We start from the raw sequence: 24,331 nt of genomic DNA on the forward strand, positions 1-24,331 counted from the left end.
AACATCATTTTTATTTTCTTAATTGCATTTTTTTCTTTTAGTTACAATTGACAGACTCACTCATGACTTCAGCATAAAGCAAATACCCTGTGAAGGTGGTCCCGCAAAGTCAACAACCTGCTTTTCTTCAGCAGGTTGTCATTTTTACTGAAGCAGTTCCTGAGGAAATGTGCAAACACAGACAGTTTAGTTTCATTAAATTGCTGATTTAAAAAGAAAACAATATGTAGGTAAATGATGAACAGGCTTTTGCCGCTGCAAGGTGTGAATTACTTTATTTTGGGAGGTGATGAGGTCTAGAATCGAAGTTTTTCTTAACATGTATATTGAACCTGTGGAACCTCCATGTGGATATACTTCAGTTCCCTAATAGAGTGTCATTTGCTTTCTTGTAAAAAGAAAGGCCAGAGAAGAAGCACCTTTTCTTGATAACTCAATCTGCTCCCATTGGTCATTGTCTAAAGGCCTGAACGAGGACAGCCGGACGAGGGATAAACACCATTAAAAAGCTGTTTTTAACTGTTACTGTGTCATGATATACAGTAAGAGATCAACCACAAAAACACTTAAACATAGATTCTGATTTGATGCTGCCCTTAAAATCTTCTCATGAATGAGCCTTAAATAAGTTTGTGCTGAAGTTTCCCATATGGATCCCAAACACATCACGAAAAATGAAAACAGAAGCATTTTAAACCGAAGAAAGCATCAGCTGAATGTGTGCGTTCAGGATAATGGAGGTTGGATCGTGTGATGTGTGATCACATGTGTACCTTTGTACAGAAGAGTCCTACTGGAAGGTAGAGGCACCTTCACGCAGGTTAAACAGTGTGAAACATGTATTTTTACTGCACATATCTGATGAATCTTCTTTCTGAGAAGAGAATTAGGCAGGATCAAGACATGCAGTGAAGTGGGAGTTGGCAACATTCAAGCTTGGAAAGAGAAAGTTTCATTTGTGCTTCAGGAACATAAAATTGTCCCGTACTTTATCACTTAGGATACTGAAAGACGAACTCTTCAAACCCTTCTATTACTATAATATTACAGCTTATTGAAATAGCCCCTGACTCACAGACTGTGTCCTTGACCGTGACGCAGCCTTCGTGCCTGAAATATGGCACACGGGCATGTGTGACTTTTATGGGCAGCCCCTTTGTGCTGTCGACACTCAAACCTCTCGGGCAGCTATATTACAATTAACATTTCATTACATTTATGAGGAACACGACTTCCTCTGAGATCTAATGAAACATAAGTAATGTTTAACATCTTGTGAACTCAAACGTGGCTTATTGAGGTTTTACCATTTGGTGCAATAACAGAAATGTCATGAAGGCAGGCAATTAACAGTAAGGATTGTTAAAAGACCTTGAAAATGAAATATTTGTTAAGGTTCAGGTGCTGCTGAGTGTGTTGTGAAATACACAGATTGGCCACAACATTAAAGTGTGTTGTAGTAGAGTAACAGCCTCCCACTGCAGGACAGTGGTGGGCCCAGCATAAACTGCTTAGGAAGAGCTCAAATAACGACACAAAGAGTGGAAGGTATCAACTGGCATCCAAATTCTGCGAGAAGCAAGCCACAAAACCCCTCTCTTCTAAACAATCCACAAGGTTCAAAGGCTCTTTTGCTGACATCCCGACACTCTAACACACACTCAGGTGTTCTTTATCCACGTCCTGATTGGTCAGATCTCATTTGACAGCACCACGAGGACCTAGTCAATATTCGGCGGGTGGTCACAGTGCAGTGATCGGTGTATGTTTCAATCATTTAATTTGATTCCCTTGATAATTAAATGATGTCATCGTTGCAGTGTTGTGTTAATGAACAGAAACAGCGGCGGAGCCTGAACTGGGACAACAAACACATCTGGATCTCACTCATAGCTGAGAGTTGCCTCTGAGTACTGTTTATGTTTTAAAAAAGGTAACGATCATCTCTCTAAGGAGCAAAGACGACTTCAGAAAAGGGCTTAAATGTTAGAGGCATACATATGTGTTGCATTACTGTGACTGAAGTTTATATTATGAATGTGAAATCGCACGGCTTAATTGTCTTGTCAACATTGTTGTGATCTGTTAATTTTCTCTTGATTGGGGGGTGAGTGCGAGGCCACCTGGGATTCAAATGATGGCTTGATATTGTATCCGGGAGGAAATCACCACACCACTGCTGCCTGAAAGCTGGCTTTTATTTCAACTGGGTGCACATCATCGTTTCAAAATGCAGATTGTTGGTCATAGAAGCAGAGAAATAAATCAATTTTTGCCTTTTCAAAGCAAAGTCTGCGTGTAGAACTACTGCGGAAGACTTTTCCTTTGCCTTCAGAACACATTAACCCATGTCCGCCTCAAATTAGCCCCAAGGCTGGATATAATTACCGCACCAGCGGCACAGCTTTGGATTGCTGGTTAAATTAAACTATTGCTAAAGAAGAAGTGCTTCACTTCACTTTGTCGACTGCTTTGCCTCAGAGGATGCTTATGGATGCACTCCTTTCAATCTTAGTGGGATTTGGGCAATTTTAGATGAGAAGAAAGTCAAGTAAAATGAAAACATTTAAAATGTATAAATGTGTTTTCTGTGAATTCAAAAAAAAGGAACGGTCTTACAATTGTTCACTGGGGTGTTAGAAAATGATTCTGATACTTACAGACTGGGATCTTAGTTTGGAAGTTTGGGTTTTTTGGGTGAAAGCAAAATCTTTGAACACACCTTAAAGGGATAGTTCGCCTGTTTTGACATGAAGCTGTATGACATCCCATACTAGTAATATCATTTATGAACATTTTCTTACCTCCCGCTGCGTACTGTGTGCCGAGTTCCAGCCTCGTTTTGGCGTTGATGAACGTAGTCCGGCTAGTTGGCTGGTGCCACAAAAATAAAGCTTTTTGCTTCTCAAAACAATATGCGTTCAAAAGAGTAATACATTTGCATCACAAAATCGTTGTCCAGGAAAAAGTCAGACCTCACAATCGCTTGGCGCTATTTTCTCTCTCCCTTCGTATCACTGCCTGCTGTGTAGACCGTGCAGACCGAAGTGCAGACCGAGCAGTAAACACCGTAACAGGCGCGGCTGTCGGCAGGTGGCAATCACGGAGTGATACAAGGGAGAGAAAATAGTGCCAAGTGATTGTGAGGTCTGACTTTTTCTGGAGAACGATTTTGTGATGTAAATGTATTACTCTTTTGAATGCATATTGTTTTGAGAAGCAAAACGCTTTACTTTTGTGGCCCCTGCCAACTAGCTGAAATACCTTCATCAACACCAAAATGAGGCTGGAACTCGGCTCACAGGACGCAGCAGGGGGTAAGAAAATGTTCATAAATAATATTGCTAGTATGGAATGTCATACAGCTTCATGTCAAAAGAGACAAACTATCTCTTTAAACTGCTGTTTGAGATTGTCATTTCAGCATTTATTCATTGTAGTCGCTTTATTGGTGTTACATAGATACTGTATGCAACCCATCCAACAAACACAAAGTGGGTGACGAGTAAAAGGGATCAAAGAGAAATGCTAATTTACGAGCCTTGAGACAGAGACACCTCAGCTCAGAATACAAGCGTGAGAGAAACAAACCCAGCTATCCCGATATCTGCCATAACTAATTACAGAGTCTGAGAGTGCTTATTTAGTGTGACTGTTGGCATGTAACAGGTCTTTAGTTTGTATTGTTATTACAGTTGTTATGGGAAATTGTCTGTTCTATAAAATGTCAAAAAGAAAGACCACATGCTTTTAGAACAAATATTTATCTCCTTGCAGCTGATTCACATAATAAGCTTTACCTTTAAAGGTTCATATTTAAGTGCTATGTAGGCAGTAAATGGGATGCATGCATGGACATAATGCTTTTTTTCAGATGGTAGAACCTGAAAGCAGGACACAGAAATAGACTTGAAAAAGGTTAAGAGCTGTATGTTACTGAAGGCAAGGGAGGGAATGGAGGTGAAAGCAGAAGACTGAGAGACCTTGATTGTGGAGCTGGAGAGGGAGCGTAGCTGGCAAATGTGAGTGGTAAGCAGATTGAGACGGGGGGGAGAGGGCAGTGGACCATGAAACATGAGATTTTTTTAAAAAAAGTCAAAAACACAAGGAGTCAACAACTAAGCAATCAGGCTGAAGTGTTTGCAACACTTCACTGACTGAACAGTCTGGTGGAGAAAGGGTGGGAAAACCAGGAGTTAATGCTGAGTACATCATTCTTGGAAATGGAGACTGATCTTCACTTCACATGAAGCTGGGAAAAATAGTTGACTACTTATAAGTTTGCTGTCCTTGGTTATTTGAAGACGTTTAACCTCTCATCTAAAAGGCTTCTTCTGTTCTGACAGACTGATGGGGCTCCAGGCTTTTAAGTTTCATGTATCTCCCACCATCCTGTTCGTCATTACATGCATTTTCATCAACAGCGTCCAGAATTTATCGGCCCTGGGTTTGTTTTTCGTTTTTTTCCAGGAGCTAAAACATTTTTTCAGTCCTGGGCCTGTTGTATTTCTACTAAGATCTGGGGTTCAGGGTAAATTAAGCAAAGAAAGTCAGCTGAATTGTGTTGCTCCACCCCAGCAGTGCTCAACAGTGTCAGTCCTGCCACACTGAGCCTACGGTAAAAGCAGGAGGTCTGCTTCAGCTCACACTCTTATGAATTGTGGCTTAGAGCAGAACTGCTGGGAAAAGATCAGAGATTTTCTTGTCACAATCGGAGCAACCTCTCATTCTGGAGCTTGCTGTTGCTGTAAAATGATCAGGGGTTGAGAGTTTTTGTCTCAGATTGAACTACTTTCCTGTCACAATCTGACATCAGTCACCTCTTTCATCAGGGTTAGGGTTGAATGTCTAAGTTTGAATGTTGTGTTCGCAAACAATGACAACTATTCCGGCCGTTTAACTTTCAGATAATTGATTTCATGAAATTTTGTGGATATTTAACCTAGTGCTGGGCGGTATACCGGTTCACACCGAATACCGGTTTATAATTTCATTATGATACGAATTTTTAATATACCGCCATACCGGTGTATTTGATTACACAACGGGGGGGGCGCTGCGTCGCGCGACATTGTTTGAGACCCTTTTCAGTGTTGCGCTTCTAAACACGCATGTTTACTGTCTATTTTTAACGCTATTTAAAAAATACTCGTATTCGTTAAGCTGCATTTCCTTTCCCTGCTCTCCGTCTCTGTCAGTCATGCCTCTCTCTCGCATAGCCTACTCACACACACACACACAGCCCCTCCCCTCCGTGCACACCGCGTGTGTCTCCATCAGCGAGATCATGCCTGGAAGCTTGCTAGCTTCAGCGTCGCGTTAGATTAGCTCAACCGAAAGAAGACGGCTGGCGAAATTCACAAAAGGTTGGTATCACGTGCAACTTTATAAAATCGCACATTAAAAAGTCCTATAAAAATATTTTATATTTTTAATACAATGTTGTCCCGTCCCGACCCGACCCATAGCAAACAAGCGATTACGCCTTCTTTATAAAGTTAACTAGTCGCAAGTTTGCCGTAAAAAAAAAAAAAAAAAATGTAGTTGGGTTCTCGAGGTCAAAACACTAGCAGCTTTGAATCAAATAAAGTAGGTTTTTTCAACTCTTACACTGAATGTTTGCTGCTTCAATCCAGATGAGTATTGAAAAATATTTTCCGCGATTGAAAGAGAGACGTGCGTGTTGAGGATGAGGAGCAGCCTGAACTGGAGGTATCAGTCTGAAACAGAGCTGAACAGTCCGACCAGTGTAATTAGCTATGTTATTAATTTGTTTACAATGAAGATGTGAATATTAATACAATAAAGTTCTGTGTGACCAATTATTAACAAAGGAATTATTTTGAAGAATTTTTAATTCTGTTCTCAATCTGTAGAAAATGCTGTGAACACCTATGCATGAAAAAAAAATACCGTGATATACCGTGAAAAAATACCGTGATATGTATTTTTGGTCATGCCGCCCAGCACTAATTTAACCTGAGATAACTGAGACGGGAAGATACAATGCATTGAATTAGTTCTCTAATCTGTTGAGGCTGCAGGTATGGGGAGTAACAAATCATTGAAGTTGGGGTTGGGAGGTCTTACCTGATTACAGACAAAAAAAGGTTCTTTGAGGTTTTTACAGCCAGAGACAGGGAATTAAGAGCTCCAATTAGCTTTCAAATACAGCATAAGTACTGCAGTAATGATGGGAGAAAGGTCGGTAGGGTGATGCAATCTGGAGGAGTTGAGGAACGCCACACTCATAGACATGCACTCGCAAACTGGGACAGGTAGATAAGGGAAAACAGAAGGCAAAGAGGAAAATAAAAAGTAAAACCCAAGTAATTGTGTGCAACCAGTACAAATGCAAGCCATGAGTCTGAGTCCCATTTGACAGGTGTGCATCATGACCATAATCGTCTCATGACATCACAGCAGAAAGTAGTGAAGAAAATTCCAAAAAGCCTTCAGATACTGTCAACAGTCTGAATCTTTGAGTTTTGGGCTTAAATGTGGTCAAGTATAATGAATATTTCATGAGATGACGAAGCCTGTTGCCCCTGTTTCCCCATATGGACTGGAAATAAACTAAGAACTGCAAGCTTCAGAGCACACTGGAACAGTTGTCAAAGTCTCCTGTCTTCTAAAATGAAATGTCTCTGGGCCTGAACTCAGATGTTCCTGTTTCACAGTAAACACACTTTGGGCAGCAAGCCGTTTTCTCGGTGCAGATTGAATATACTTTGTGTTTGGCAGAATAACCACAGATAAAGCCTAACCTTAATTCAGGTGGAACGCTACACGTGACCTGATGGTTAAATTTGACTGGTTCCTATGCTTCTATCAGTGTGGATGAATGTCAGTGCATGTGTGTATGTTTAAAAAAAAAAACAGATAAATTATTTTTTGTTTTGGAGACTCTGGGAATGCCACAGCTCGTAAAGAGATGCATCATGGCCTGATTTGATCTAGTTGTGATCAGAATATGCCAAATACACTTCAGTGGACAAGAGTGAACTTTGTATCTGCATGTTTGCCATCTGATGGGTCTACTCTTTCATTAGTTTGTCATGTGCTGTGACAATTTGGGAACCAGTTTGCTTCGGTTGGAAACCCGTTATGTAGTAACAAAGGAAAACTGCCTGACAGCTTGCCACAGCATGTGCGTGTTGCACTTGTTGACTGTAGACTGTGTATCTCAACTCCCACGCAGTCGCTGTGGACAGGGCAGGGAAACAAATCAGACTGTGCTTTATGTTGCTAAAGTTGCTCTTAATCAGTTCAAAGGCCTCTGGAAATGAGCTTTTGCGTGCTTTCTGCCTCATTGAATTAGTTTGAACTATTGTCAAGCATGTCAACTGTCAGAACATCCGCCGAAGTTTAATGACTTACTGCCTGAGGTGGCTGTAATTCTTTAATTAGCTGCTGTCTTGCCGCAGGCCACAGCCAATAATAGTGAACAGTCATATAGAATATAGCCTTGGTGGGTAATAACTGAAAGATGGTGTGTAATTTCCTGCCTTAAGACAGCGTACATGGTCAGCACCTTTTGCATATCTCAATTAGTTTGGATGCTGCAGCTCTTAGTGTGTTGATCCTGCTCTTGCTGGTCGCTCCGGTCATCATACAGGTGGTGGGGGAGGAGGAGGAAGGGGCTAGTTAGCTGAGGTGTCTCCAGATGCTCGCTGATTGTTCTGACTCTTTGTTCTGCAAGTAACCCCGACCCCCCTTTACTCTACGCAGATGGAGCTGTCAGCTCTATTATGGATATGAAATGATTAAAACTTCACTCAGCAAACCGCTCCTGATAACTCTGGTGTCGTTAGATGGTCTGAGGGATGCAAGATTGGATATAACAGGTTTGTTCAGAGGAAGAAAAAAGGGCCCAACACATCTGTCCCTCGGGCTCCTGAAACAGACAGTGGATGTTTAAAATAGGATTATGTTTAATGAAGCAAGCAGCAGGTATTCAAATTAAGCAAATCCATCTGGTGACAAATCATATCATGTTATCAAGTTTGTGAAGGGAGTGGGGGGGTTAAGTGAATGGTGTAAATAAGTAAATCTACATCCACTGGGGAGCAAACTGAGCAGATGTAAAATGTATGTTAAGTGTTTGAGAAATCAATTTTTAAAGAAGCTAGTTCAGTGAATATTGTAATGCAGGATTTTGACCTGCGCTCGACCTGTAGAGGCGTACAATACAGCCTCTTCAACAGTGAGAGACGCACACAGAGACAGAGAAACCACTTTTCCCAGCAGTTACCATGGCAATCCAATAAAATTGCCATAGCTCTCTGTATTGACTCACAATAAAGTGGGTAAAATGAATCTCTTTTTCTTGAGCGTTAAATCTGGACTTACAGGCTGATGCCTGGTGACAGGCGTGCAGAGTCGAACCCTCTGTCCCTGATTTACAGACAACTCAGCCAAGAGGAGATGAACGGGCGAGACCGAGCAGATGCTGCTTCGCTTTCTCTTATTCCAGCTTTTTCTTCATGGCTTGGCACATCTGCCTTAAGAAGAAAAAGTACACATGTTGACTGAGACAGTGTTTTGGATGTTCTGTCAGTCAGAAGGACTAAAGCAGAATTTTAATATATCTCCTCTTCAACTTAATTTAGCGTAAAATCACTCAGTGTTGCCCTCCAAGAGCTGGATCGAGAAACATTGCAGCTGCAGCTTGTTTTGAAGCACGTTCACCTGTTAAATAGTTCAGTGAAACTTTTGTCTGGTTTTAAAACAAACAATCATGCTTTCATCAACGTGACAATACACAGACTTCTGAGTGGCTGAAGTTGCTGTGGTAGCTATGACACTTTCCACCTGAAAATTGCCGTCAGTTTCATTTGTCTATTGTAGGATGAGCTCTTGAGTGCTCCCCATTGTTTCTAATACAAACTCAAGATGAGTGCATCTTCCTTTATGGGTTGCTATCATTGAGGTAATATACTCTGGCTGACCCATTTTGGTCCGTTTTAGCATTTGCCACCCAGGCTGGCTGAATTATGCAGCAATGCCTTTGACATTGAGTGAAAAGGCATTTAGAGTAATTGTACCTGATCTCTCCCTCCTCGGCTTTTCTCTTCTTTCTGTCCCACTCCTCATTCTGTGCCTCTTCTGCAATAAGTGTTTTTAGATTGCTTGGTCACACAGTGGAAATCAGTCTAGATTGACACCTTGACACCAACGTTAATTGGCAATTTCTTGCTATCAGCAGGCAACATCTGACGGAAGTCCTCTCTCAACATGTCCTGCTCCGGGTTGTGGTAGAGACAGTCTTGGAGGGTCACGCAGCATATTAACCGTATTGAATATGCCTGTTCAAGCTGCATAAGCTGCTCCTCTGTAACAACTGTGGGGCCTTTCTCACCATTTTCAGGAGCTTTTAAGCAAACCCTGAGTGGGTGTATTGAGCAAGTGGGCTTTTAGAGCTTAGCTCTAAATGGCTTTTTGCAATAAACGATTCTGCTTCATCCAGACAATTCAACATGTGCATGCCCCTCACAGTAACATATACATGTATGCATAGTAATTAAATAGCCATGCAATGAGGGTCTCATTAGTCCAGAATTACCTTGGTAAAGCTCTCTAAGAAGTCAAACTGGGTACAGTACAGATGTAGTCACAAAATTCACAATTTAAACTGCAGATATGCAATTAAGGGATTGATTATAGTGAACAATAAGCAGTTTACAGTAAATGTTTGCATAGCACAGCCCTATGTACACACATTAGGGTGTAACGAATCTACAGGCAATCAGCAGTTCAATTCAGCTTTAGCTAAACTGCTCACTCCTGGTGAGAGGAACAATGGCAGCCCCTCAGTAAGAGGCACAGAGAGGGTTGTTCTCCTCTGTTTGGAACATTGAAACCTACTGTGAGCATTAAAGCTGATATACTAAGGCAGTATGGCTATGAATGCACTCCCCCTATAAAATGACATGACAAATCCACACTCCATAGTCTGATGTTGCTACTGATGGCTTATTTTATGGAGGAAGTTTAAACTTACAGCCAAAATGTAGTTTCAGAATGAGTTAATCAACAGTTATCCATCACTTCAATAAATTATTTACCCAATAATCCAATTTATATATACTTGTTTCCAGACATACTTCCAGATATCTCAACGTTTCTACATACTGCAGAGGCGGGGTTTGCCATTGGGAACCTGCTGCCTGAAAAAGACAGCTGGTTACAGAGAGAGCACTCTACAAGCTCAGTATGTCCATAATTCAGCGATATTTAAGTACAGAGAAAAGAAAACTTGTATCTAAGGCAAAAAATCAGAGCGGTGGAAGCTGAATGTTTAACAACCAAGGAGAAAACTGTGTTGGAGATTCTTGTCGATGCTTTCCAGAGGACTGATGAACTTCAGCAGACAACACAAAGGCTAAATGGATAAAAAGTTTCTCGATTTCATCATTCTCTGCTTTCAACCTTCTATCTGTCAAGGAAAATGTTAATTTGGCAGCCTGTGGTAAAAACACCAAGCCAAGTTGGGCTTTCATAAACATCCAGGAAATACACACAGACTGATGGATATGAACTAGCAGCACAGTTATTGGCTCTAAACTTAATAAAGACGAGTTAGAAAATGGTTTTAAAAGATTTCAAATGCATTTTTGTCTTGTAATTTTATAATCCAACTATGTAAAATCTTACTTTACAGTAGAGCTGAGCGCAGCACATCAGCTGCATCTCACGCACACGGTGTCACACCCATGGACTCACGTTTTTAGTTTCATGTTTTAGGTTATGTTTGTTTTCAGTCCAGGTTTAGTTTTTTGTCATGCTTTAGTTTCCCTGCACTCTGTTTATTATTTCACTCACTTCACCTGTGTTTTTTCCCTCAGCTGCACTCACTCCCCAATCACTCTCACCCCCTTTTTAATTTTCTGCCTCCCCTGTCAGTTTTGCCGGATCTTTGTTGTTGATTGTCACGTTTGCCCTCCTATGCCAAGTTTATTGTTATCCATGTTCCACGTCGTTGTTACCAAGCTAAGTATTTATTTATTCCTTGCCATGTCAAGTATTTTTGTTTGTTCCTTATAGCTACGTTTTTCTCCGGCTCAGCCGCGCTTTCTGTTGTTACTTTGTTTTTGTTTTTTGTTAATAAATCACCCTTTACTTTTAAAGTCCGCATCCGTGTCCTCCATCCTCACACAAACCTGACACACGGAAACCACCCCCCTCTTTGTACACGCACATGCACAGACGGAGAACTCATTGATGAACCCTGTTACTGATATCATTGGTTGGGGATTCAACAGCATTACAGACTGCGACCACCCCTACTGTAGGTGTTGATAAGAAACTTCTCTGTGCTTTGCAGTACTGTAATGATCAGGAACACTGAGTCCACTCCAAATTTAGAGGCAGCTAATTAAACTCGATGTGGTAGCATACAAGATCTCAGTTGCAAACAGCAAATAAAGTTTTACCAATGTTGGATAGAGCTTTTACCTGTTTAAGTTGTGTAGACGGCAGAAATGCACTTTGATATTATTAACCATGTTGTCATTAGACAGGAATTGTACGAAAACATGAGCTACAGCGTTTTCAACGCCATAGAACGGGCTTCACCAGTAGGGAATGTTAAAAATTTAGCAATTCCGGTTCCATTATCGATATCACTTATCGATTCGGTTCCTTATCGGTTATCTTATCGATTCTCATCCAGTTATATATAGTACAAATGGCTTTGGTTGAAGTAACACTTTAATTTCAAGTACGCACCAACATTTGATCTATTTTCACCTCTGTTATTTTACTTTTCCCTGCCTTAATGAAAGGGGGAGCTACAGGTATGCGGGAGCCTGCCTCTGAGCCTGCCTCACTCTTGCAGTCCTCGTCAACTAAATGTTAATATCAGATGAAAATTATTCATACAGTATGTCACATTATTACAATCAACATGACCTGGAAGTTTCACGTTACATGGCTCTCAAGTTTTGAATGCAGGCAAGAGCGAGATCTCTCCTGCTAAAACTAAAACTGCTCTGCTTAGACAAGAGACGTTCTTGTTCCCTGCCGTTTCCATAGCGATAGCGGCACGCCAGAGAAATTTAGATTATCATTTTTTTTCAGCGAGAGAAATACAACGTGTGGCGGGAGTGCGTGACCAAAGACTGAAAAGCGTGACTGTCACGCTCAATGCGTGAGACTTTAGAGCCCTGTCACAATCAACAAGACCTGGAAGTTTTACGTTACCTGAGACTTTTGAGACGGAAGACGCTGTGCCGCAAGCTCTGCAGCATGTCAAAGACTTTACATTCGTGCAAAGTAATTGCATACTGTGTGGTCAAAAGTTTCAGCATGTTGGAGGTATTTCCCCCATTTGGTGTAATCAAAGCTCTGCACGTGTTGCAACTGGCCCTAATATTGTCCTTTTTGGTGAAATATAACTCAACTTTGGAGCGCTTCTGCCTCGACGCCATGTTGAAAACATTCTGAGCCAAAATACGAAGCGTGCGCATGACGTAATCGCTAAAATGCGTCAGACATTAGCAGAACCTATAAATGGGATCGTTAGGCAGGCGGATTAACGATTCCACGGAATCGAACTACTGGGAGCCGGCTCTCTTCGAGAACCGGTTCTTGATTCCCACCCTAAACACCACCAAACCAAACATTGACCTATGTGCTGATAAAAGAAAAGATGAAAACTTTATTTGCCTCACAAGAGGAAATTTCGAAATGCTACAGCAGCAGAAGAGTAAAGAAAAGCACAGTGTACAGGAAAAAATAGAAATGGAAAATAGGAAATAAACGTGAATAGATTAGAAACAGAAAAGGAAAGGAAAAAGTAGAAAAACTCTGGAGTTGAAGTGGGGGTATTTTGTGTTGTTTTTCACATCACACATCGCTCTTTTAATGATGTTAAAATTTAGATTTTTTTTATTGGATGTTGTCTTGCAACTGCTTGCATAATTTTGCATACCTAAAGTCAACTGTTTGCACACAGCTGCACTCATCACTGCGCCATGAATGAATCCAGAGAGGACAGATAAATGAACTGTGTGGAGAGATAAATACTGAAACAGTATCATTTATGTCAGAAATAATGGGCCAATTACCAATTAACACATTGAATACCGGCGGTTTTTACAGAATTATGTCGTTCTAAACCATTTTTTTGACGTTTTTTGTACAGTCACAGCATATTTGTTTGTTTATGTTACTTTACCGCCACCCTCTGGAAATCGACACGTGCGATTGGACAAAATGCGGAAATGCACAACAATCAATGCAGCGTTATCAAAATTGTTCTTGAGTTGACGCAAAGCCATTGGCGTAATGATCAAAATGTCCAGATGATGACACCAGTTTTTGACTGCCATCTATGTCAGTTCTGTTCATCACATAATTACAAAAATCACACAGAATGTGCATTAGAATGTATAGATTCAGAATCCATAAAAAAAAACGTAAAAACGTATTTTTACCATGTGGGAGCCAACGCATGGGCAGTAAAAACGTAGTTTTACGTGACTTGGGAGTCAATGTGTTAAAAGCTCAAAAGTTGAGATTTAAATGATCCATCTCTCTCTTGCCAGATCAGAATCACCCTATACTGCAAACCCATTATTTATCCTCCGTTAAGGCCTGATACGGTGTCCATTGTTAACTAAAAGTCTGATTTGTTGTCTATTGTTTTGAGCAACGGTTAAACTAAAGATAACAGAGGCTGTGAGATGCCTACAGTAAGTTTTAGGGTTGGAAAACTAAAACAATTCATCAAAAAGCACACAAACAGCACCTCTCAAACACATATTTCTTGTGTAGCGTTAGCAAACATCATCCCACAAGCTTTTTATTGGTATATTCATCAATCTGTCAAAGCGAAGAAGTTGAAAAATCTCCATAATTCCTTTCCTGCCAGCATGTGTGGAGGCTCAGATCTGCCTGCCGCTGGTCACAGATGATCTGTCCTCCCCTCTGTGTCAATCCTTTTTTTCATTGCCTTTCTCCCTTTAGTCGTTCCCTCAGCCTCTCTTTGTTTGACAGTGATTTGGCCACACAAAAACTCAGCGGGTATCTCGAAAGGTGACAGCCGAAGGTGATTTTCAACCTCACTGCCAGGACACAATGAGTTTTAGATACCCAGGCCAAATTTTCCACCCTCCAACTGGCAGTGCTGGATGAAAATAGAGCTGGCCTTTGCACTCATATTTGTCACCCATGTGCTCTATTATCTCTGCAACCGTTGTGCTTTGAAAATTGGGTTATGATGGGCTTAATGTTGTCTTTGTGTCATTGGGCCTTGGCGTTTCTGGCTTCATTTGTTTCATTAGGGAATTGTACCAAGATTGTATGCATACTTTGGCCCCAAATGGCAATCTGATGTAACCCTCTAAGTGCCCAGAAATTTGTTGCACATTATCACGAAATTACACATAAATATGCTCTTGTTTACCAGCTGAGCCAGTCATATATGAAATAATAGTGTCCAGAAGCTGGGATTGGGCACAGAGTAATTAAGCCTAATATTGTTTAATCAGTCATGCTTTTACAGGGGAAAACGATCAAGTGGAGCTTTTAACTTTAATTTTACCGACTAGAAGTTTTCCCCATTCTTTCAATCTGACATGAACGCCAGGTTAAACAATCTCAGTAGACACCTCAGTTATTGATCAAGGTCAGATACGAGCTCGATAGGGCCTGAACTCGAGCAGATGTTAGTTTATAACCAAGCATTTCCAACTGAATGGCTTCAACGTCAGCCAGAGACAGGCAGAGAGGTAAATGGAGGACAGAGAGCGAATATGTGGGAAATGCAAATGACTTGCCAGATAAGTTAATGTGCCTTTGCCATGGCAAGGGACTTTGATTGCACAGGGAAGGTGAGGCTTCCCAGAGCCAGCCGGAGATATCATTAATCCAAGGTTGACCTGGTCTGCCTTTTGCATAGCCCTGCCCACGGAAGTTTTTTTTTGTCCGAGATTAGGCTGTCCAGGCAGCAGGGCAGCAGAGGAGAGGTTGTGTTCTTTTCCAAAATATCCGAGCAGCACTTCCTTTTGAGCGTTTCCAGGAGACAAATTGGCTTGGATCAGCAGCAAGGCAGCTGGCTGATGGAGGGATGAGATGTATAAGGCCCATGTGGGCATTTTCATCATGACGGCTTTTCTTTCTATTTCTTTTTTTTTCTGTCCTGCTGCAGTGTGTCATTGTGTCGGACTTGCTCAAATACTCCATCACTCACCCACACAAATGCACACCTTAAAGTACAGTGCGGTGGACTCCAACTAATCCTTACTTTACAGGTGTACGGCACTGTTATGTTTGTGGATTACTGTCCTTCGATGAAAAAACAGAGAGCGAGAGAGAGATCAGCCCACAAGAGAAGTTTAAACCAGAGTGCTTTTTTTTAGGAATAAAGAACAAATAGGAAATATCGGCTTCTTCAACATCAGCAAGGTGTTTCAAATTAATTGTGTGCAAGTAAAAAGCAGAATAAATCCTTTTTTCAAAGAAAAGCCCCAATTTTGTGGCATTTTGTGTACTGTCTAATATGCTCAGCAGAACGAATCTATCAACCAGACACCTGGAAAATGGTGTGTGAAATTTTGACGACATGGTTTTTCTTTGGTTTTAATGTCCATGCAGAGGTTGGTGGGTTTTCTAAATCTTCTCGAAACAAATAAAACCAAGCATCAATTCTTTTTCTATTCACTGTTGATCGCACGGGATCCAGTCAATGAGTTTTATTATATTGTCATATTAATAATATATATATATATTATTATACATTTGGGTTTTTAACTAATTTTGAAGAGCAAATAGACCAGTGCATGTAGATCCAACACACCCAGTCTATCTTGAGTTTTAACAGTTGGTCAGTAAGAGCTGTGGAAAATTCCTGGCTGGAGTTGCACTCCTCCCTCCTGTCACATTTTTGCTGTGATTCAGAACCTTAGTGTAGAGGCGTAGAATTGGAATATCCCACAAACACTGAAATAAATATGTCAAGTCAATTTTATTCAAGAAACACATTTAAAGCAACTAGAGTTGATGACACAAAATGAGGCACAGCAGTAGATAAACGGAGCATCGGAAACAAATAAGCAGATTAAAAGGCCGCAAAGAAAGGTTTGAATGTTAAAAACAAAGGGCTAAAATGAAAAGGGCAGGTACAAAAAAAACGGGTTTCTAAAAAGAAATAAAAGAAACAAAAGTGATTATTAGCAAAGTACTTAAAATACTGAGGACAACGAGTGTTAGTTAAAAGCCAGGAGAGCACGTATGTCTTCAAACATGTCCTACATCTATTAATAGATGGCGCACATTTAATTGACAGTGCGGTGCTTTTCCAAAGCTCTGGAACAACCCCCACACAGGCACGATCCGATCTCTCTGACCGACTAACCTCAATCGAGGAACAGATAAAGGCAATTGTTCCGAGAGTCTAAGAGGTCTGGTGGTAGAATAAGGTCAGAGAAGTTCAGGAATCTACTCAGGATCTGACCCGTGTCAAGCTTTAAAAACAAACAAAGTAAAATGATACTTTATAGGAAGTCAGCTGAGGGATGCTGTCAGAAGTCCCGCAGCAGCGTTCGGCACCAACTGCAGATGACACAACAGAGTTTGGATGATAACACAATATCTAGAGCTGCAAGATGGCCGCAAGCCCAGCTTGGATGCAGCAAGACGTCCATGATTCCGTAAAGCTGCACCAATGGATCTGATGGCTATGTGTAATATGAAAGGGTCCACAAGTGTCACTTTTATCGATCTCATTTTCAGATGCAACACTCAGCCCTTTGTAGAAATAAAGCTCTAATGAAGCAACTACAAATTACCAGCAAACAGGAAACAAAGTCAGAGCATTACCCTCACGTTTTAGAGAAAAAGCTTCATTGACCACAAACACAGCTCCAAAAAAACCCAAAAACTTACCACCAACTGCCATTTTTAACCAACTTAGAGCTGATGTAACACAGTTATACAAACTCCTGTGCTGAGAGGGTGTCTTAGTGAGATAAAGTGATGATACTTCCCAGCTGTTTAGTTTTCAGTGCTGTTTCACTCAAAGGCCCCAAAGATCAATTAATGTGCCTCTCTGCTGCCTCCTCCTGCTTTCTCCAGTTTCAAAGAGCTTGCATCACCTTTAAGGATCATGTTTTTGATCAAACATTTCACATGATAGATCACATCAAATAATTTGCTCCCATTTAATGTTTAAGTGAAAGCCTTAGGGCAAGATCGACGGAAATACTTTGAGGTGAGTGAAGGTAAAAGCATACTTGTTCTCGGTGAGAGGAACTGTTGAAGAATGTATTTGATATCAGTTTTTCTTTAGTTACACAAATTTAATCATGAAATCAAAAGTTGTGATATATCGAAGTGAGCTTGCCTTGAACCTCAGTTTTGTGCAGCGGCTTTGTTTGATACAGGAAACAAAAGAGAAGTGGAGAGCTCTGTGCTGTGAACAACTGGAGTGAAAGCATTTCACCCACTAATGATTGTAATTCGTGTTTATTTCTTTCTATCTGCAGGCTTGGCAGTGCACCAGATAATCACAATCACTGTGTCTCTCATCATGGTTATCGCAGCCTTGATCACAACACTCGTCCTTAAAAACTGGTAGGAAAGATTCCTTTACTTACCATCCATAGCTGCAGATTCTGACTCTTCATCAGAAATTGCAGTAGATTAACCAAAGGTACAAGGTATGATTTTATGTTTGTTTTTTGTCTTTGGTGCGTGTTTTTGTAGCTGTGCACAGTCTGGAAATGGCCGCCACAATAGCCATCAGCGAAAGATTCACCAGCAAGAGGAAAGCTGCCAAAACCTGACAGACTTCACCCCAGCCCGGGTACCCAGCAAGGTTGACATATTCACTGCCTACAATGACAGCCTGCAGTGCTCACATGAGTGCGTTCGGACTGCTGTGCCCATCTACACCGATGAGATGATCCAGCAGACACCTGTCTACAAGACTGCTTACAATGGAAACAGGTACAAAAGGTGGATTCACACTGAAATATTTCTTCTGCCGGTCAAGAAAACGGCCGTGTTTACATGACAGTAGAAAAAAAAAAAAGATTGTATTTGTTTGACAAAACCAGTCTCTTAGAATACATGTAAACATGTTAGTCTGACTGAAATCGTTCAAAATCAAGCTTCTCACAACTGGACTAACACCCAGATTATGAGGTTGCATGCTCCAAAGTTCCATCTTCTGGGAGATCATCATACATGTAGGTTTTGCCAAAGTCACAAAAAAAAAATCAGTTTTAGGTGACCATGACCATGAGCTGATTTGCTGTCGCCGATTTTTAATCATAGTTCACACACATTTTGAAGTTCGACAAAAGAAGCAAAACTAGGGGAAAGAAAGCAGCTTTATTAGGAATTTGACTTTGTCAATATACACTTAACCATTTGTACAAAAAGATGCACACGAATCCTTGAGGTAAATTGTTTTTGTCACCAACTTGATGTTTGATGCCGGACAGAAATCTCCAAAAACCTGACAACACAGAGTGCTCAAACATGAGGTGTTGGTTCAATGCCAGCTGGCTGTAAGTAAGCCTGAATCGGGATGGGCTGACAACAACTGATTACATGACAAAGATGCCAAAGTGCCAAACAATAAATGGCAAAGAAACGCACAGAAAACTGATGAATTAAGATTTTAAGATTTGTTTTATAGGTACATAAACATATAAAAATACATAGATGAGTTTAAAACAGCTTTATAGTTCAAGTATCATTGTGGTTATAACAGATGTCCCCCATGGAAAGTTAAATAAAATGAAAAAGTAAAAAAAAAAAAAAGCAAAATAAATTCAGTTAACGCTTTGTTTTACTGCAACTTAAAGCACATCTTTCTCCCCTTTTCTGTTTTTTTTTTTTTTTACTTCTGTCTCTTCCATGAAAGGAACAAAAACTGCAGCAACACAACCAAGAGCAGACCACGCCTCGGATCAGTCCACATATTTCTTAGACTGCCCCCAAGTGGCCACAAAACGCTACAACACGTAGACAGAAGTGAAGCCCCAACACAAAGCAGAGGAGAATATTTAGTCCTTATGCCAGTTTAAGTCGAGTTGAGCAAATATATGCAATTAATTATTTAATCCCCAACTGCATTATCTGGTTGTTTTGGTCTGGATTTAAGAAGCTTGAAATTATACGATTTCAGTCAGACCGAAACGTTTACAAGCATCTTAAAAATCTGGTTGTGGTTGGACAAAGGTGGTTTTTTTATGTTGAAATAATATGTGTTCCACTACAGTTTGCATAACTTATGTTGTTGGAGTCTGGCAGCTTGAATAATATGACATCACTTGCAGAACTTTAGATTCTAAAACATGAAACGATAATAGAAAACCATACAGGAGAGAAAGAAGACTTTGAATTGACAAGCATGGATGCTCACTTTTTTACCTTTGATTTTTCACTCAGCTACAATCATCTTCAGAGGTGTGAGCAAATCTGAACGTAATTTGGTTGCCTTAATTTTACACTCTTTAAAAAAGCACATACACCCACTTGCATCTGGTTCTTTAGTGCAGTGTGTTACATCAGCATTCAGTCCTGTGTCGAATGACAGCAGAAATAGGTTTTAATCAGCTCCAGGTCAATGCAGCATCAATGGGATCTACATGTTCATTTTTACTGAGGAGGCTGCAGTTGGGGAAACACAAAAGGGGCACAGCTCACTTTTGTTTTACAGAAACACTTTGTTTCCCACGGAGACTCTGAAACACCCTGTGTGGGGTAGTAGTAGTAGCCTAAACTAGCCTGATGATCAGAAACCCGGCCTGTACAACACAGCGTAATGCCATGCATTCATGCTGCTGTCCTATAGAAAGCAGAGCTGTACTAGAACAGCAAGTTCCAGCCCTCAGAGCACAGATGATACACCTGCTATCACACACGCGATGGGAAAGGCTCTAATCGGCTCGTTTCAGCGGGTGTGCCCATGTTTAAAAGACGGTTTAAACATGCTACGCCTCATTCTTCATCCATCTGCCTGACACTCAGCTGAATGGTGTGCCACAGCATGCTCAAGCTGCACATAAAAAGCATGTTCAACTGATTTTCATTACTGGGTAATGAGTCAGTTTATAGATGCAGGGCAACAGGATGTCTTCAGAGTGTCATTTCCTGACACTAACTTGAATGGCACACAGGTGGTTTTTATGCGTTAAAAACTCAACTTCACATGTTATGAAACGACTCAGGTGAAAACACGTTAACCCACTTTGGTGATCTGTGTTGCTTTTTGTTTTTTTCCTTTTTAATCCAAAGAAATAGGCAGGAGCGTTTACATTGATCTTGCCTCTGATTTGAACTGACAGGTGTGTTGACAGAAATCATGGACCATTATGTGGGTGTAGGTTGGTAGAGTATTGATAGTGTTTATTATCTGAGTGAATAACAGCAACAGTCATCTGAGCTGCAGGGCCAGCAAAGATGGTCACACTTAGTCAGTGCATCCAAACCCTGCAGCAGATTCATTACAGTACGGTAGCAGGAAGCGACCATTCATTTGGTGTCTGCATTTTCAATCTGAAGTTATGGAAGGAATTTCACTGGTAAATTTTCAAGGTTTAGTAGAATCTTTTGTGTCTCTATGTGACAACATTGCTGTGTTAACTATGGCACCGAAGGCCAACGAGGGACATGATTACATCTTGCAGGATGTATTGTATAAAGTCTGTAATGCCTCTTGTCTGCAATAATGTCAGTTCTGAGTTCTGTGTCAACTTAACTCCTTTTGCCCAACAGGCCCTCCCCCACTGAAAGACAACTGATTCCCGTGGCCTTTGTGTCGGAGAAATGGTTTGAGATCTCTTGTTGACGAGCTGAAGGCCTTCTTCATGTTCTGTGGGTGGAAGAGACTTCCTGAATTCACGCTCTGGTGGGTACTGCTCCACTTTGCCCCCCCCCTCCCCTCCCAAAATCATCGTCTGAGCCTTAGCCACCTCGATCCCCGTGGTGATGCTGCCCCACTTTGGGAATAGAGGGGAACTTGGCATATGTTTGTTATTTGTGACATGATTATGCTTTTTTTTTTCCATCTTCTGCGCAGTGATGAAAGTGGGCTGAGAAATCCAGTTCAGGGCAGTATCACAGGTCTTTGTTAGAGATAAGAGACTCATTATGCACATATCAGTATTAATAAACGGTATGGTCACAGTTAATTATTTCTCTCTTAATATCTGAAACATGTTCATTAATATTTATGGTGCCATTCTCATTCTTACACAAAAAGCATACTGTTTGGAAGAGCAAAGGTGCACTTTCATTTGAGTGGGACACATTTTTATGCACGGCAATTATATGCCAGGATGGTCCTGCATTTGAAATCCAAAGTGTGAACGTTAAACACATGCTCGGGTCCCACAGTGTTACTGGAAGCCTGGGGGAAGGTGTAACGTTTGCTATTGACCCAGATTTTCAAAGGAATATATTGCCTGCGGGTAATGTAGTGAGAGGACAGAGTCTCAGTGTTGTCTGGACTTGCATTACTCAGCTCAGCTTTTCACTGCATGCTCTCTGTGCTTAGTTTGTCTCTGCAAACTTTATGTATTTATTAGGTTAAAGTGTGTGTTCACAAAATGCCTTAATAGTACTGCTTTTGAGTTCAGCATAACCCTTTAGTCTGTTTCAAAGAAGGCAATGGTTTGCACGTTTTCACGGCCAGATTTGGACACGATCCCCACTTAAAATAACTGGAAAGTGGGCAAATTTAAAAAAAACCTGTTTGTTTTATTTGAAATAAACTCATAATGACGAGTGACTGTATTTCTGTTTTTCTGCCTCTTCACAGGAACCAGTTGGAAACAACAAACACACAACACAGCTTCTTTTGTAAACTAGCGTGAGCACTCCCTCGGACGCTGGTGAAGATATTTATTTTTCTAGATATAAAAAGCAGGGCAGTCACAACGCTGCCACTCCATCTTTCCAGGAACCTACAGTCATTTAGATATAGATTATATATAGATATATTTACAGGATGTATGGAACAAGACTGTGGACGTCACGGATGTCTCAAGGGAAACATTTACAATGGAGCCCAAGGAGCTGCTTTGGGTGGAACATGAACTGTATTTCTGAACAATGTGCCAATAATGCCACTATGTGCCACAACCTGGATGGACGGAAGTTTAAAAAAAACAAACAAAAAAACCACTAAAGGACTAAACAAAGAGTGTTATATTAACCCTGTATCAACTCCAATTACATTTTTTTGTCTGTTCTTATTTTCTACAGAAATGTGAAAGTTAAAAAAAAAAAAAGACTACAAATGTATTTGAATATGTTTTGAAATAGTTTTAAAGAAATGTGTTGCAAAAGAGACTAAAAGATATTTATATGAATCACTATCCTATAAGCTGGGGAAGAGAGACGATGGAAAAGTAGATGGTATATGCTTTATTAGACAGTTGACTTTAGAACATTGTTTCTATCGGCCCCATTTTAAAACCAGAATAGTTATGTCTATTTTTCTACACAGAAGAGCCTGCCACAGCCCTAACAGTGGAAGTCTGGATCACCGGACAGCACTGTTAAAGTATTCCCACCCATAGCTGAGATTATAACAAAGTATCCCATCTTTCACCTGGCGCAAGCCAACCCAGTGCCCACCTCAACTGCTTTTTATGTGAGATATGTATCTGATTTAGGCTTATGGAAAAAACACACAAACAGCTTCTGTGGCGCAGGCGACAAATTCATGCATAGTTTGAATAAAGACAACCACAACATACTGCGTGGGGCTGGACAGGACATTCATACCGTCTCAGGTCTGTCTGGCTTTCTTGCACACTTCATATTGGTCTCTAACTCAGCTGCTGTTTGGAATAAATCTTAACACTCAGTTATGATTTAGATCCAATCACCCAAGATGAAGGGCAGAAACAATTCAAATAATCAATGTGGTAGTTTGCATAAATAGCTGAAAAATGAACCCCAAACTTGACATCCTCCACCAAACTCCCAGATTGGTTCACTTTCGACACGTTACCTTTGAAACCTAAAACTCCAGAAGATTGAACCAGTTTTGTAGAAGTTAGAATACAAAATGACAGAAGAAGACGTAAGAAAGCCACAAAGATCAAATGATCTGTATCATGATTTTTTTTTTAAATCCACGGAAGTAGGCAGGAAGGAATTTCCTTTACCGAATGTGTTGTAAAGGTCAGCTCTGTCCAGATCTCCTCAGTTCTTCAGGACAAAAATTCGAGCATATCAGAATTTCAGCTTTCACAGCCTGATTGTTGGGAATGCACACGGGTAGATCATTTCAATTTGTGCCAAAGTAAGGTGAGGTATAGAATTATGAGTAAAAAAAAAATCCTCCTCAGTCTTTTGTTGAAGTAAAGGGATTAAGACGAGCCAATTAGCTACTACCAAACTGCTCCAAGTCAAGTTGAGCAAACTCAATGGTGAGAAAGAAAAAAGCTCTGCAGTGAGCTTCCTAGCACCAACGATTTTATCATCACCTTCGAGCGTTGATTTCCTTTGTGCTATGAAGCTCTCGCAGAAGCTGTTTATTGATCTACCTTTTATTGTGCTGAGGGTTTGAACAAAGCACAAATACAATTCTGAAATTGTAAACATTTTTGGTTGCAGACAGCAATATGTACAGGTTCAAAACGGTAGATTTCATTGGGTGTCGAAGGTCGACGTACAGTAATCAAGTGGGTTTTTTTTTAGCCTCAACTCCTTAAAAGGAAAGAAGGAAAAACAGGCCGTCCCAGTGAGAGATGTGTAAATGTGAGCCACTCAGGAGGCGTAAAATTGGCTGGGGTTAAACACTGTGGTGCAGAAATCCTGCTTTGACCCATTCGCGACATGGAAACCACTCTCATGAATGACCCATACCAGTTCAGCCTCACGTGTGTCAGGCTGTGTTGCTTCTTAGATGTTTTTTTTTCTTCTTTTTTTTTTTTTTTTTTTTTTAAAAGAATAGTGTTCTCTGACGAATCAGAGGGTTATGAAACTTGCTGTATATTATACACGTGTAAATGTATTTTCTATATATTTGCTTCTATTTGTGTACAGGTGTGTTCTATTTTTCAAGACCTCTCCCATTTTTTGGGAAGGTTCCAGCTAGGTCGGGGATAGTGTCTTTGTTTACATGTGTATCTACAGTATTTTCTTTCAAAACACAAAACTAACCTTGTGCCAAGCTTCTTATCTGCACTTTGAAGCAGTACTTGTATTATATCTTTAGCTAACCAGTATAATACTTCAGTAGACGCTGCGATAGTTCACAGACTGAAGAGTGATTTCCAGGCGGGTCTGACAGTAACGATGCTGCGTGGTTTTATCAGGTGTTGTGATCATATGTTGGGTTCTACTGTATTCATGGTTG

At 40.6% G+C, this 24,331-nt stretch overlaps 1 protein-coding gene across 1 annotated transcript in view; it reads left to right on the forward strand.

The window, feature by feature from the left end:
* ajap1 (adherens junctions associated protein 1) overlaps nucleotides 1–23,911 on the forward strand; it is a 59,569-nt gene extending 35,658 nt beyond the window's left edge. Inside the window, exons 3-6 of the mRNA XM_075476297.1 lie at nucleotides 17,490–17,577; nucleotides 17,710–17,952; nucleotides 20,734–20,866; nucleotides 21,779–23,911. Of these exons, the coding sequence (XP_075332412.1) occupies nucleotides 17,490–17,577; nucleotides 17,710–17,952; nucleotides 20,734–20,806 (404 nt within the window). The 3' untranslated portion in view covers nucleotides 20,807–20,866; nucleotides 21,779–23,911. The remainder of the gene's footprint in view (nucleotides 1–17,489; nucleotides 17,578–17,709; nucleotides 17,953–20,733; nucleotides 20,867–21,778) is intronic.
* Nucleotides 23,912–24,331: the final 420 nt, after the last annotated feature.

The sequence above is a fragment of the Odontesthes bonariensis genome, chromosome 10, assembly GCF_027942865.1.
Source record: "Odontesthes bonariensis isolate fOdoBon6 chromosome 10, fOdoBon6.hap1, whole genome shotgun sequence".
Lineage (NCBI taxonomy): Eukaryota > Metazoa > Chordata > Actinopteri > Atheriniformes > Atherinopsidae > Odontesthes > Odontesthes bonariensis.